This window comes from Scyliorhinus torazame, chromosome 16, assembly GCF_047496885.1.
Source record: "Scyliorhinus torazame isolate Kashiwa2021f chromosome 16, sScyTor2.1, whole genome shotgun sequence".
NCBI classification, from domain to species: domain Eukaryota; kingdom Metazoa; phylum Chordata; class Chondrichthyes; order Carcharhiniformes; family Scyliorhinidae; genus Scyliorhinus; species Scyliorhinus torazame.
In genome coordinates, this window is record NC_092722.1 from 120,911,109 (window position 1) to 120,925,570 (window position 14,462).

At 41.4% G+C, this 14,462-nt stretch overlaps 1 protein-coding gene across 2 annotated transcripts in view; it reads right to left on the reverse strand.

Annotated features, from left to right (window-relative positions):
* Positions 1-4,080: 4,080 nt before the first annotated feature.
* Positions 4,081-14,462, reverse strand: part of atad1b (ATPase family AAA domain containing 1b) — a 73,512-nt gene continuing 63,130 nt past the window's right edge. For both annotated transcript variants that reach the window (XM_072478958.1, XM_072478957.1), the window contains exons 8-10: positions 11,077-11,127; positions 8,947-9,083; positions 4,081-6,504 (exon numbers count right to left, since the gene is read on the reverse strand). In XM_072478958.1, coding sequence (XP_072335059.1) covers positions 6,384-6,504; positions 8,947-9,083; positions 11,077-11,127 — 309 coding nt within the window. In that variant the 3' untranslated portion in view covers positions 4,081-6,383. The remainder of the gene's footprint in view (positions 6,505-8,946; positions 9,084-11,076; positions 11,128-14,462) is intronic.

Here is a 14,462-nt window from a genome sequence, read left to right on the forward strand (position 1 = left end):
GTTTAGGATCTTATTGAAACTTAAAGGATACTGCGAGGCCTGGGTAGAGTGGACATGGAGAAGACGTTTCAACTAGTAGCATAAACTAGAACCAGGGCACAATCTCAGACTTAAGGGAGATCCTTTAAAACAGAGATGAGGAGGAATTTCTTCAGCCAGAGTGTGGTGGATCTGTGGAACTCTTTGCCGCAGAAGGCTGTGGAGGCCAAATCACAGTGTCTTTAAGACAGAGATAGATAGGTTCTTGATTAATAAGGGGATCAGGGGATAGGCAGGAGAATGGGGATAAGAAAAATATCAGCCATGTTTGAATGGCAGAGCAGACTTGATGCGCTGAGTGGTCTAATTCCGCTATGTCTAATGGCGTTGTGCAACCCTCTCCCTAACAGGAGTGTCGGTGCACCTGTAACACATGACTGCAGCAGTTCAAGGAGGCAACACACCGCCACCTTCTTGAGGGCAATCAGGGATGGGCAATAAATGCAGGCCTAGCCACTTACGCTCACATCCCATGAATACATATTAAAATAATTCTTCCACTTCTGCAATGTTGCATTGATTTACTTCCTTCTGCTGGGTAAAATGATTTTGAGGGGGCTGTGTGGCAGTGCCAACATTGTTTGACAGAGGTGTAAATGCACTGGGATTAAATGTACCTAGCTTCACATCAACTGGTCATTTCATAGAATTTACAATGCAGAAGGAGGCCATTCGGCCCATCAAGTCTGCACCGGCTCTTGGAAAGAGCACCCTACCCAAACCCACACCTCCACTCTATCCCCATAACCCAGTAACTCCACCCAACACCAAGGGCAATTTTGGACACTAAGGGCAATTTATCATGGCCAATCCACCTAACCTGCACGTCTTTGGACTGAGAGGGGAAACCGGAGCACCCGGAGGAAACCCACGCACACACGGGGAGGATGTGCAGATTCCACACAGACAGTGACCCAAGCCGGAATCGAACCTGGGACCCTGGAGCTGTGAAGCAATTGTGCTATCCACCATGCTACCGTGCTGCCCAAGAGTTTGACTCAAGAGATTCTCCAGTATGGGAAATGGATTGCCCAATTGGTATCACATAATGCCCTTCAGGCACTGCTGTTCAAATAGTCCATGAAGTCGAACAGGCAAAGAATCATCTGCAATTTGTCTGCTTCTGAAACCTTGTAACAGGATAAAAAAACCTTGACACACGGGTAAAAAATATAAACTCGAATACTCCACTTTCAATGAGCAGTAATAAGTGGAGTCGTTTCTCATCCCGTATCTGTCAAACCCCCATCACTTGTTTCCCTAGTCATCGATAGGGCTACAAACCTTCCAAAATGCCATAAAATCCCAGATCCTATTAGTGCTCAAATAGCTTAGCTGAGGGTTCATTACTGTACAATGCACCCAGTATCTTCCAATGCATGGAGTACTGATGGACCCCAAACCACTTCCATGTTCTCCTTTTTCAGTGTTCCAAGTCCATTTTATTTCTAGTTATGATCCTTATGTTCCCAATGGCCAGCTCTAGTTAGTGTACAAGCTGTAAATCTTGGGGTCTCCTAAACATACCTGGGCAGCATGGTAGTTAGCACTGTTGCTTCAGCGCCAAGGTCGATTCCCGGCTTGGGTCAATGTGCGGCGTCTGCACAAACTCCCCGTGTCTGCATGGGTTTCCTCCCACAAGTCTCGAAAGACGTGCTTGTTAGGTGAATTGGGCATTCTGAATTCTCCGTGTACCTGAACAGGCGCCGGAATGTGGCGACTAGGGGCTTTTCACAGTAACTTCATTGCAGTGCTAATGTTAGCCTATTTGTGACAAGATTATATAAAAAAATTATAAAACATACATCATTCCCCACACCTACTTCCAGGCAACAATTTGTTCCAGGCAACAAGTAGACTTACATCATTAACACTGCAATGAAGTTACTGTGAAAATCCCCGAGTCGTCACACTGTTCGGGTACACAGAGGGAGAATTCAGAACGTCCAACTCACCTAACAAGCACGTCTTTCGGGACTTGTGGGAGGAAACTGGAGCACCCAGAGGAAACTCATGCAGACAAGGGGAGAATGCTCCACCAGTGACCTAACCGGGAATTGAACCCGGTCCCTGGCGCTGTGAAGCAACAATGCTAACTACTGTGCTACCATGCCACCCAAAGCCACCCTCTGCCAGCCAGCCACTTTCTATTTCCTGTCAGACAGCGACCACATTCTCAATTTTCTCTCAAGCGTCCATGTTTTCCTCAGCAGCCTTTCCGAGCCTGTATTTTCATCGCTTTCTCGACTCTTGCTTGATACCCTAGACTTTAAAAAGGCAAGACATGAAATATGGAATGTTTGGGTACAGGATCATGTGAGGCACTAAAAACATGGAGAATAGAAGTGAATGATATACTAAGAGAGAATTATAGACAAAGAAAAAAGTGAAAGAACAAAGACACAGAACGAGTTAAAGTTTGAAAAAGACAACTGCAAAAGGCAAATTTTGTTTTATTTTTCCTCCAAAAACAATGGCAGATTAGCTCTACTGTATAATGCCAAAGGTTGCATAACATACTTTTTGTTTACTCTTCTACTGTGGGCAAGGCTACAGATTATCTGCTAGCAGCTAGAACACTTCAGGAAGCAAATTTTTACTGTAGGTGCAAATACACAAATTAGTCACAAAAACAAATACATTTTCATATTACACGGTGCATGAGAATATTGGGGAATTCCAAAGGAATGTTCAGGATTATTTGGAATTGCATAATTTTCCAAATTTTGTCAATGTAATCTATTCTTCTCCCAAGTGCCCAGCTCTTCTGATGACTTAAACAGAAGCTCTTGTTGAAGTTTTTGTACAGCAATGTTAAAGATTTTTTTTAAAGATTGCAATATTAGTTTGTAAACGGCAACTTATGGTATCTTCTATTTACTTTCTCCATTTCAACAAACTTTTCACCAATTAAAGAGTTTCAACAAGCAGAGAGCACAAACTTCCCAAAGGGAACAAAGTTCCCAAGCGAGCACGTTTAGCCGCGTATTTCCCAGCACTTGCAGTGCCGAGAAACACATGGCCATTCAACGCGACTCACTTTGAATAAAGGGGCCTGAACGGGGAACATGCGGCCAAGGCTGCACATAGCTGTGCTTTTTACAATGGGGAGCTCCACTCGCCGGAACTCCCAGCTGTAGCGAGAGATAAATGGCGTCCCGATCTCCAAAGCCCCCAAAATAATCCCTGACCTCTTTCTCTCCTCCCCCGCCCCCCCCCCCCCCCCCCCCAGCCCGAACACAACATGGGAGGATCCCCTCCACCCCAAACACACATCGGGCAATCCCAACCCAGATCATGCGCCCACAAAAAATGCCAGCTGGCACCTTGGCAGTGCCCCGGTCAGCGCCAGGCTGGCAGCCGGGTGGCACTGCCAGGGTACCCAGGTGGCACCAGTAGTGCCAGGAACCACCTCGCCCAAAGGACATGCAGCTAGGAGCCTTTGGTCCCCTTGGAGATCCCGAATGCCGTTCCATCTGGTCCCCAGGACCAGTACCAAACAGCGCTCGTCCGAAGACCCCGAGGCAAAGGGATTGAATCCCCAAGCCTCAGGTACCTCGGAAATCTGCAAGTTAGAGTAAGGCTTACTACATTGCTCTGATATGCAACTGCATTGCTCGGATATGCAGATTTGCCAAAAAGTGATCCAGCCCATTGTGGGAGGGATTCCACTTGCAATGTATCATGAGATTGCGTTCAATCTCGTGAGGCGTTGCGAGCTGGGTAGATCCTGGGAGCGGGGTCTCCTGACTTTCACCGGTCACGCTGCGCCATGGCGAGCTGCTTTTCCGCCGCAGCGTGGCCAGATATCGCACCCAGAATCTCCCATGGACTGGGTCTTTATTTTGTGCTCTGTATGGATTAAAGCAACTCGGGTCTAACAATTAACACGGATTGTGATAAACTGCTGATATCAACCATGCTCTCCTTTCACCTCACATGACTATGTACTACACTACTGGACCACTGAAAGTGTACTGGTCAGATGTATTTATAGATCACAATATCAGAAACAAAAATACTAGTTAAGATGCCAGACAATATTATCCAATGTTTGTTTATTGAATCAACCATCTAAAGACAGCGTTCATAGTTTTAACAACTCCAAATAGCAAGTTATTCTAAACCTAACCATGATATTATATACATATTTTTAAATGGAGACCCTTTTGGAGATGCAAAAAATAAAAATGGAACCCACTAGAAAACCTCTGGATACATTTTGCTCTGAGGTGCAAAGCTTTTTCTGTGCCATAATTAGGCAAACAAAAAAATTAAGTCAGTAACTCCTCAGAAACCAATGACGAATGGCCAAGAAACCATTTCACTTTTCGGTCATGCTCAATTCATCTCAGCCAGGCGTCTTTAAAAAAAGGACAAATTGCATTTTTTAGGAAAGCAACACCAAGATGAACTTGCATGACATAACCTGCAGAAAATTCCATGAGGGGGAGAAAAGATAATGGGCTTTATTTTGAGCAGCTATACAGAGACATGAATCACCAAAGATATATTTAGCACAGACATGAACATTGAATAAGTTGGCATGGGCTAAATCCCTGCGGCAAGTCACCTGTATTGGCCATCCACAGACTAACTACCACAGAACAAAGGACAGTTCACACAGACGTACCATGACAATTGGCTAGTGCCTCTTTTAAAATGGACCTAACCTATCCTTTAAAACCACAAGATAGAAATTTATATTTTTGTTTGGGTTTCACACTGTTCCTGGCACTCCATTTGAAGACTAATTGCATTGCTGCATTGGATTTAATTCCCAGCAACATCTATGCTATATATTTTTAACCAGCATATACACAAGAGTTATTCAGACTCAATCGACTTGAAATAGGCTAGATTGAAATGACTAACAGTGTAATAAATCAAATAATAAAAGCAAAGTTAATTCTAAATCAAAAAACACACTTTGATCTCCCCATCAGGATCAAAATTTGAAAATGTTGAAATCCTTGGAACTTAGAAAACTGGATAATATGATGTTTAGGGGTTTGTTTACCTCAAGCAACCAGCAACTGCTACTGGGGCAAATCTCAACTAAGAGTACACTAACTGGTAATTTTTAAAAAACTGTCACAGAGAAAGAAAATTTAAATTAATGAGATTCAAATGATTTAATGCACTGATGGTGGACTTTAAATTGAAACTACAACACTTGATCCAGTGCAAGCTCTATAACTGCATCTATCTACTATAAATACATTGGCAGGTCTTACCCAATTTGCACCTAAGATTGTTTTCATATACATATTAATGTTGTTTCATTATCTGCCCCAACAGTCATTTGTGGCCAAACGATCGATGTTCTAATAAACCTCATATTAAAAAGGTTCTTACAAAATTCCCCTTTATCCTGTTAATTGTGACGCTGGTCATAAACAGCCAACTGGTAGATTCAATCCTTCATTTTGTTTTGAAAAGTTCTATTAGTTGCCCCGTACTTACTTCAATTGCAATAACAAAATGTTAAACCTTTCTTCATAAATATATAAAACAATGTTGTGTTCACTTGCATTCTTGTAAAAGGTTTTCATTTCTGAAATAGTGCTTATGTGCAAGGACTCAAAATGCTTTGTACAAAGCTTAAGATATCCTTGAAAAATAGTGAAACAGTAGTCAGTATATTTGAACACCTTGATGATAATGAACAGATAAAAAATACAATATGTGACAGACTTTAGACATTTATTTACATTGAACCATAAAATAAAAAATACATTTAAAAATCATAACCATCCTAGATACAAGTAAATTAAAAAACAAACATGGCTATGGCTCAACCAAATGTCAGAAACTGCTTTGAATAGTTTATTCATATTATTTATTCAGTTTTAGAGCTCTTAAGTGCTCTCTGATTCATTATTAAATGACGCAGATTGCAGTGCAACCGGTCAGTACTTTCATTGTGTCTTAAAAAACCACTTGAGTTCCCCCACTGTATTTATATAATTCAAGTAGTTTTCTTCCAATATTAAATCTTAAACAATGATACCAATGCATTCACTATCAGAACTAATATACAGAAAATCCTAGTATATGTATATGCACAGGCCCCAGTCAAGAGGAATTACACAAATAGTTTGGTATAAAGATTTCTGTGAATATGGACCTGAAGAACTACAGTGGATGGGTGATATTAAATTCACAGAAATACAATTTGAAAAACAACTCCACCCCACTCCAATCTCTCCCCACCCCACCCACCCCTCATCTTTTCCCAAATACAGTTCCATTAGTTAGCAGAGAGATAGCCATCATTCAGCCAAGTCACCCAGTAAAAATACAGCTCAATTTGTCCTTGGTAACTACAGGTAAGTTTACCCTCAGTCTACACTGAGGTGTTCTTGCAAGTCATTCAAAGTAGTAGCTCCCTTCGATTTTCGCATCTTCACTATTGCTCTTTGGAGGTCCTGTTGTTTGATGGGTCGCAGTTTGTCCTTATTACTATTGAAACAGACACAGGAACAGCATTAACAGTCGCCACGGATATGTTAAATGAAGAAGCATTTGCTTATTCTGTATGGTGAATAACTAAAATAGATTGCTACCAAAGTTTTGTTCTGCTCACTGGAACAAAATTCTGTGTTCCTATTTGGCCCTTTGTTTCAGAACAAGATTTCCAGCACGACTTGTGCTGTGATATGACCATTACCAATAACCATTAATAGGACAAGGGCAGCAGATACATGAAAACATCACCACCTAGAAGATTCCTGCCAAGCCACTCACCATCCTGACTTTGAACTGTATTGCCGTTCCTTCACTGTCGCTGGGTCAAAATCGTGGAAGCTCTAACAGCACTGTGGGTGTACCTACACCACAGGGATTGCAGTGGTTCAAGGCGGCAGCTCGTCGCCACCTTCTTGTGGGCAATTAGGGATGGGTAATAAATGCTGGCCTAGCTAGCAAAGCCCACAGCCCTTGAACAAATAAAGAAAAAATGAATTTCTGATAGTCAAATTATATCCAAAACAAACTATTCCAAGCAACAAACACTAAGTGAGCAGTGGAGGATTGAGGGCCCATCCTGGTTCACATCTCTTCTATCTGGGTTGTAATTATCAGAATGAAAGGAGAAACAGGATCAGGTTATTAGTGGGTGGTATTGCACAAATTACAGTTTATTAAGCTTCATTACATAAAGGGCAGTTCTAGCGGGGGAAGCAGTGGCATTTCTCTACTTTCATCAAATTTAAAAAACAATTTTCAAATTATAGATTTACATCTTGCACATCATTGGTGGGGGCTGACAGCAATGGTAAATGAAGGCACACAACTCTAATACAGATAAACAAATAGATAACAAAGCTGTCATTGAGAATTCAACATTCAGACACCACACATTCACTTCAAACCATCAAGCCCTATAACTGACCTGGAAATGTCAGCACAACCAAAGGATGTATAATTCATGATCATCCTCAGCAACTGGTTGCAGAGTGTGAGATATCACAAAACTAAGTAACACGGAAATGTTATGATTAAGTATCCAATGTTGCCGCAGAAACATTGTCTATTCGGTGATCTAAACAAATTGATGGAAACCATGCTCCCAGACATGGCAGTCTGAGTAACAGTGAAAGAGATGGATAGAACGAGAAAGATATTGCGAGAGAAAATGAGAGAAAGGAAACAAAAACTGAAAATAAAGAACACAAAAAATTAACAAGAAGAACAAAGAAAATCAGCGAAAAAAACGATAAAGAGTGTAAAACTTCAATGTCATTAAGTAATTAACTAACAGAAGCTATTCAAACATATGTTGTTTGTCAAGAACCATTTATTAAGTGATCATTAATTAATCTCTCAATGTCAACAGCATTAAGAAATATCAGTTTATTAAACAAAAGGAGTGCAAACAAATTGTAGTTGCAGGAATCCTGACTTCAATATTAGTTTTAGAATTTTGCAAGAAATCATTAATTTGTGTTCTCAGTTAGTGAAATTGCACAATTCAAGAGCTTCAAAGAACAATCACTCCTTGAACGTTTAAAAGACTGTTAATTCAAAATATTAAACAAGCACTGATTCACAGCCTGAAAGAGTTATTTTATTTGCTTTGCACAATCTAACGATCCATACTGTGGTTATATTCAGGGCCCTGATGTTAACAGTGCTAAAGGCATGACTGATAGGATGTATACATTAGCTGAAAACAAAGTTGCTGGTACCCCAAGTTCCCATCACCCTGCTCAGATAATTCAACATTCATTGTACAGTTGGTGAATGAAATTGTTTGGCTCTCAGACTGGGAATTCTACAACCAAGAAAGCAAAACAGCGCCTATACTTCAGGAAACTAAGGAAATTTGGCATTTCCACATTGACTCTTACCAACCTTTACAGGTGCACCATAGAAATCATCCTATCTGGCTGCATCACAGCCTGGTATGGCAACTGCTCAGGTCAAGACCGCAAGAAACTTCAGAGTGTCGTGAACACCGCCCAGTCAATCACACTAACCCGCCTCCCATCCATTGACTCTATCTACAACTCTCGCTGCCTTGGGCAGCATAATCAAAGGCCCTCCCACCTGGCTTACTCACTCTTCCAACTTTTACCATCAGGCAGGAGATACAAAGATCTGAGAACACACATGAACAGATTGAAAAACAGCTTCTTCCTCGCTGTTACCAGACTCCTAAATGACCCTCTTATGGACTGATCGGATTAATACTACACTCCTGAATGCTTCACCCGATGCCGGTGTCTATGTATTTACATTGTGTACCTTGTGTTTCCCTATTATGTATTTTCTTTTCATGTACTAAATGATCTGTGAGGTGCATGCAGAAAAATACTTCTCATTGTGACAATAAATAAATCCATCCATCCGTTTAGATGCTACACTAAAACTACACCTTAACTAGACACTATTCATACCAACCTTTCCTCCTCATCAGAGCCATGTACATAATCTCGGACACAAAACATGGCAGCATCTCTGCAGAGTTCTTTCAGGTCACTCCCTGAAAAACCATTGGTTTCCTTGGCAACTTCACTCAAGTTCAAGCACCGGTCCACCTGTTAACAGGAAACAGCATACAGTTCATGGTTTAAAGTGAATTTCTGAAGCGACTAGCATATGAAAAAAGTTGATTCATTTTCAAACTGGAGGTTGGTGGGTCTGGTTGCGGACACATTGGCATATTGCACCTCTATACAGTGGCAGAATGCCTATGCGCCATCGCCCCAAAGTAAGCTTTCAACTAAAGCTGGGGATGTCAAGGAGACTTCTTATGGTTGCATGCTTTCTCACAGGAGGATGGGGGGAGAAAGGAATCAATCTACACAACTGGCAGAGAGATGAATAGTCAGTTGACAAGGTATGAAAACAGAATTCAAAATGTGAGTGCGTGGATAACCTGAAACTTGAAGACAAACGGAAACATCCCGAGGGGCAAAAATTTGTTTTCAATAAATAGAATCAACACCCAAGAATGTCAAACAGTGCGAGTGAATGCAATGCCTTCAGCAATTCAAGATCCACACGCAGCCCAAGGACCAAGAAGCTATGCAAAGCTGGAAACGGTCAGAGGATTTGAAGTATGAAGATTTAAAAGTGAATGCATAGAGGGGCAGGGGACCAATATAAATCAAGAGAATGAATTGCATTCTGGTTTTATTGTCAGATGGAAATATGACAACTGATTATTTGACAAGCTGAAGCTAATGGAACAGAAAATGGAAAACCAGCAAGAACTATTTTGGAGAAGTATAATTGCAAAATTATGGGGTGAGCCAATTCTGGAAAGGTGCTACTGGTTAACAATACAATATGTTACAAAAATACACACCTGTGAAGCTCTTGACCTATAGATTCTTAACACTAGAGTTCTCAACTTCGACTGAGACAAATAAACAGGAATTACTCGGCATTTTATCCAAGTTAAGAGTTCCGACAGTCCAGACCAGAACAAGTAAACTAGGCCACAAGTCAAAGGTAATGGGTGGGATTGTCCTCCCCTCCCATAGAGTGTTTTGTGGTAGCAAGGGGTGGCCCGCCGTTGGGCACCGGCTGCAGTGCCTCATAGATGTACACACTAAAAACATGGTGTGTTGGTGGTGGAGGGAGTGACTGTGGCATCAATTAAACAGGCTCTTTGTCCTGGAGGGGATAGTTTCTTCAGTGCTGTTGCAACTGCACGTATCCAGGCAAACTCCTCCAGCCATAAAAAACCTCTTGGATATTTGTGTTCCTCTGATTCCAGCCTCTTGAGCATTTCTGATTTTAATCGTTTATAATTGGTGACCTTGCCTTCAGCTGCCTAGGCCCTAAAATTTATTCCCTAAATCTCTCCGCCTCTCTACCTTGCTTTCCTTCATTAAGATTCTCCTTAAAACCGACTTCAGGCTTATGGTAATCTGCCCCAATACCTCCTTTTATGGTTCATTTTCTCTTGTACTGCCCTCCGTTGTGCTCATTGAGATGTTTTATTACATTAAAGCCACTACATAATTAGCTGTTTTTATCGAGTGTGACTGGCAGACTGTTGCTCGACTAGTCTGTGGGACAGCTCTCCCAACTTTAGCATATGTTCCTAGATGTTAGTGAGGAGAACTTTGAAGCGTTGATGGATCTTGATGTGTTAATGGCAGGTAGTCTGATGTTCAACTGAGTGGCTTGCTTGGCCATTTCAGAGGGTAGTTAAGAGTCTACCACATTGCTGTGAATTTGGAGTCATACACAGGCCAAAATGGACGACGACAACAGATTCCCTTCCTGAACGGACATCAATGAATTAGATGGGTTTTTAAAACAACTGGTAGTTTGAGATTCGAACTCATGTCTCCAGATCATGAGTTCAGGCCTAGTCCCGTGGCTTGCTTTCTAAACCATGACCTGGGAAGATAATAAAGAAATAATAAATCTCTCAACCATCATGAGGGGCCTTTGAAGGCTTATTTATGTGGTATATGATAAAAGAATCTAAACCCAACCCAATTTGGAAAACATTTGGCAATCCAACTAAAAGCATTGAGTCAATTTTAATTACTTTTGCTGCAAGCCACATACCTCTTCGTTTCGTAGAATTAAATCCAGAATTGAATGCCGTTGCTCAATATTCTGTGAAATAAAGAAAAATTTAGTACTCCCTCGGTATGGGAAAACAATACAACATAGCAAGAAATTACGGATATTGGTTCATGTCATCCAGAACAGAAAAGGGCTATTTTGTTCAGTTTAGCTCAGACAACCTTGTTGGCTTATCACTATATCCATTGAATCTTGTACAAGTTCAATATTACCACACTTTGATCTTTTATGTTGCCAAATACCACCTAAAATTCACCTTTTTTATGGCCTTGTCCACTTGTATTGCTACTTTTCTTGACCTGTTTAAATGGCAAAATCTCTTACTCCTGTACACTATTTATATTCTTACCATTTAAGTTAAAACTGTTTCCTCACTATCAAAATGTATTCCTTTTCATTTTTCTGCATCGGTCAACTCTGAACCCATCTTGATGGTCTTCCTATGTCCTGTTACAGGTTTAAAGGGTGGGTTGCTGCTGTGTAAATTCTAGACGGTACACATTGTTGCCACTGAGCATCAGTGATGGTTGGGTCGTCAATTATGCAGCTGCATTGTCCTGGATGGTGCCGAGCTTCCCAAGTATTTTTGGAGCTGCACTCATCCAGGCAAGTGGAGAGTATTCCATCACACTCCAGACATGTACATGGTTTACATATGTCCTGTTACAATCCTAGTTGAAGTTACTACTGGGTGGTCAGGGGCCAGAGCGGAACTCCGGCTCAATAACTTTTGTTTTCTGTTTAAAGTCATGGATGAACAAAGTCGCACGACTACCGATTAACTTTTAAAACAATAAAATCTTTATTAAACAAGAAAAGATTAACTATAATATATCCCTATTTCACCTAGACTTCATCTTTGCAGATATATACAGATTTGTATGGTTAACACAAGTTACAAGATATATATTTTCCTCCAATGTTCTCAGTAAGGACACAGTCCATGTAAACCAATAGGCTAACTGTGGTCAGACACACCACTCTATGACACCAACTGACAGATGCCACCTTTCTCTGGATTTCTCATCTAATCCCCCCAGATGCTTGTGTCAGTGCGAACCAACTGATCTCACTGGAACTCTACTTCCCCCAAACAAAGCTCTCTCTCGGATGCCATTACCAAGGATCCACCTCCAGGATTTAAATCTCTCCTTTCAGTATTCCTCTGTTTTGGGTTGACATGTGCATTCAAGCTTACACACAATCTTTCAGGTACCCTGCCATGTCAATAGAACATTACTGCTTCAAAACAGGCTGAATTAATGTTAAAAGTCATTATGAAGGATGTTATGGAAGGGCACTTGGAAAAATGAGAAACAATCAGGTGGAACAGGTCCTTGTTCAACTTCTTGTTTTCTTTAACTTAACGATCTTCCTGAGACAAGCTTTTGCCCCAACTCCCTGGTTTCTGGGACTTTCTATTGTTCCTTTTGGGAAGTTTGCTCTTTGCAGCTCCCCTATCCTGTCCAGCTTCTCCTGGCTCTAGCTTACAACTAACTGAAAAGTTTCTTCGGGCCTAGGGCAGTCATGGTTGCTAAGCAACAGCCGGGTAGTCCTTTAACCCCCGTTTGCTTTTATGTCATTAACCCGCATTACCATGCATGCATCTAAACCGACAGAATGCAGCAAGCCTTTCAAATACAGAAACACAAAATTAACTTAAACGCTGTACCTTATCTCTGAGCCCACAAATAGAAATATAGATTATTTAAAACTACCTCTGTCATTAGATTTGTAGCATTGTTAGGAAGCAATGTCAAAAGCCCTAATAGTGTCATCAGCTAATTTCTTTCTTTAATTTTTTTTTTTTTAAAAAAAGAGTGCCCAATTCATTTTTTCCAATCAAGGGGCAATTAAGCGTGGCCAATCCACCTACCCTGCACATCTTTGGGTTGTGGGGGTAAAACCCACACAAATACGGGAAGAGTGTGCAAACTCCACACAGATAGTGACCCGGAGCCGGGATTGAACCCGGGTCCTCAGGGCATTAGGCAGCAGTGCTAACCACTGTGCCACTGCTGTGCTGCCCGTCATCAGCTAATTAATTGTACGTTTCAGTACATACAGATTGAAATGCATGTGCTAATTATTATTATTATTTTTATAAAATTTAAAGTACCCAATTCTTTTTTTTTCCCAATTAAGGGGCAATTTAGCATGACCAATCCACCTACCCTACTCATCTTTAGGTTGTGGAGGCGAGACCCCACGCAGACATGGGGAAGCATGTGCTAATTATTATTGATGCAACTGCTTTTTTTATTCTTTCACAGGATGTGGTTGTCACTGGCTAGGCCAGCATTTTTTTTTGCCCATCAATAATTGCTCTCGAGAGGGCAGCGCAGTGGTGCATTGGGTTAGCCCTGCTGCCTCACGGCGCCGAGGTCCCAGGTTCGATCCCGGCTCTGGGTCACTGTCTGTATGGAGTTTGCACATGCTCCCCGTGTTTCGCCCCCACAACCCAAAGATGTGCAAGGTAGGTGGATTGAACACGCTAAATTGCCCCTTAATTGGAAAAAAATGAACGGAGTACACTAAATAAAATAAAAAAATTTTATTGCTCTCGAGAAGTTGGTGCTGAACTACCTTCCTGGACTGCTGCAATCCATGTGTTGTAGATACACCCACATTGGTGTTATGGAAGGAGATCCAGGATTTTGGCCTAGCAACAGTGAAAGAATGGTGATATAATTCCAAGTCAGGGTGGTGTGTGACTTGGTGGTGTTTTCCCAGCGTTTGCTGCCCTCGTTCTTTCAGGCAGTAGAGATCACGAGCTTAGAAGGTGTTGTCAAAGGGACCTTGGTGAGTTGCTGCTGTGCAAATTGTAGATGGTACACACCGCTGCCACTGTGTATCAGTGACGGATGAGTGACAATTATGCAGCTACTTCGTCCTGGACGGTGTTGAGCTCAAGTGTTTTTAGAGCGGCACTCATCCAGGCAAGTGGAGAGTGTTCCATCACACTTCAGACTTGTGCCATTTAGATGGTGGACAGTCAGGAGGCGAGTTACTTGCCACATAATTCTCAGCCTCTTGACCTGCTCTTGTAGTTCAGTTTCTGGTCAATGGTAACCCCCAGCATGTTGATATTCTTTGATGGTGAAGGAATGCAGATGCATTGTTGTATTTATTACATGGAGGCAAGAACGGTTTTGTCCGATAAAAATCATGAAGCTTTGAAACAATTGTTTAAAAAAAAATTATGTCCCTGTATGTCTTGCCATTGCAACACATCTACCTTCGACAGTAACCAAAATCAATCCCAAATCCAAGTGAAGGTCATAGTTTTAACATTTCTTTTTGATTGCACCTTTGAATGACTTGCTCATCGCAACAACTAAAAGGAGTGCAATTTATGCTTATTT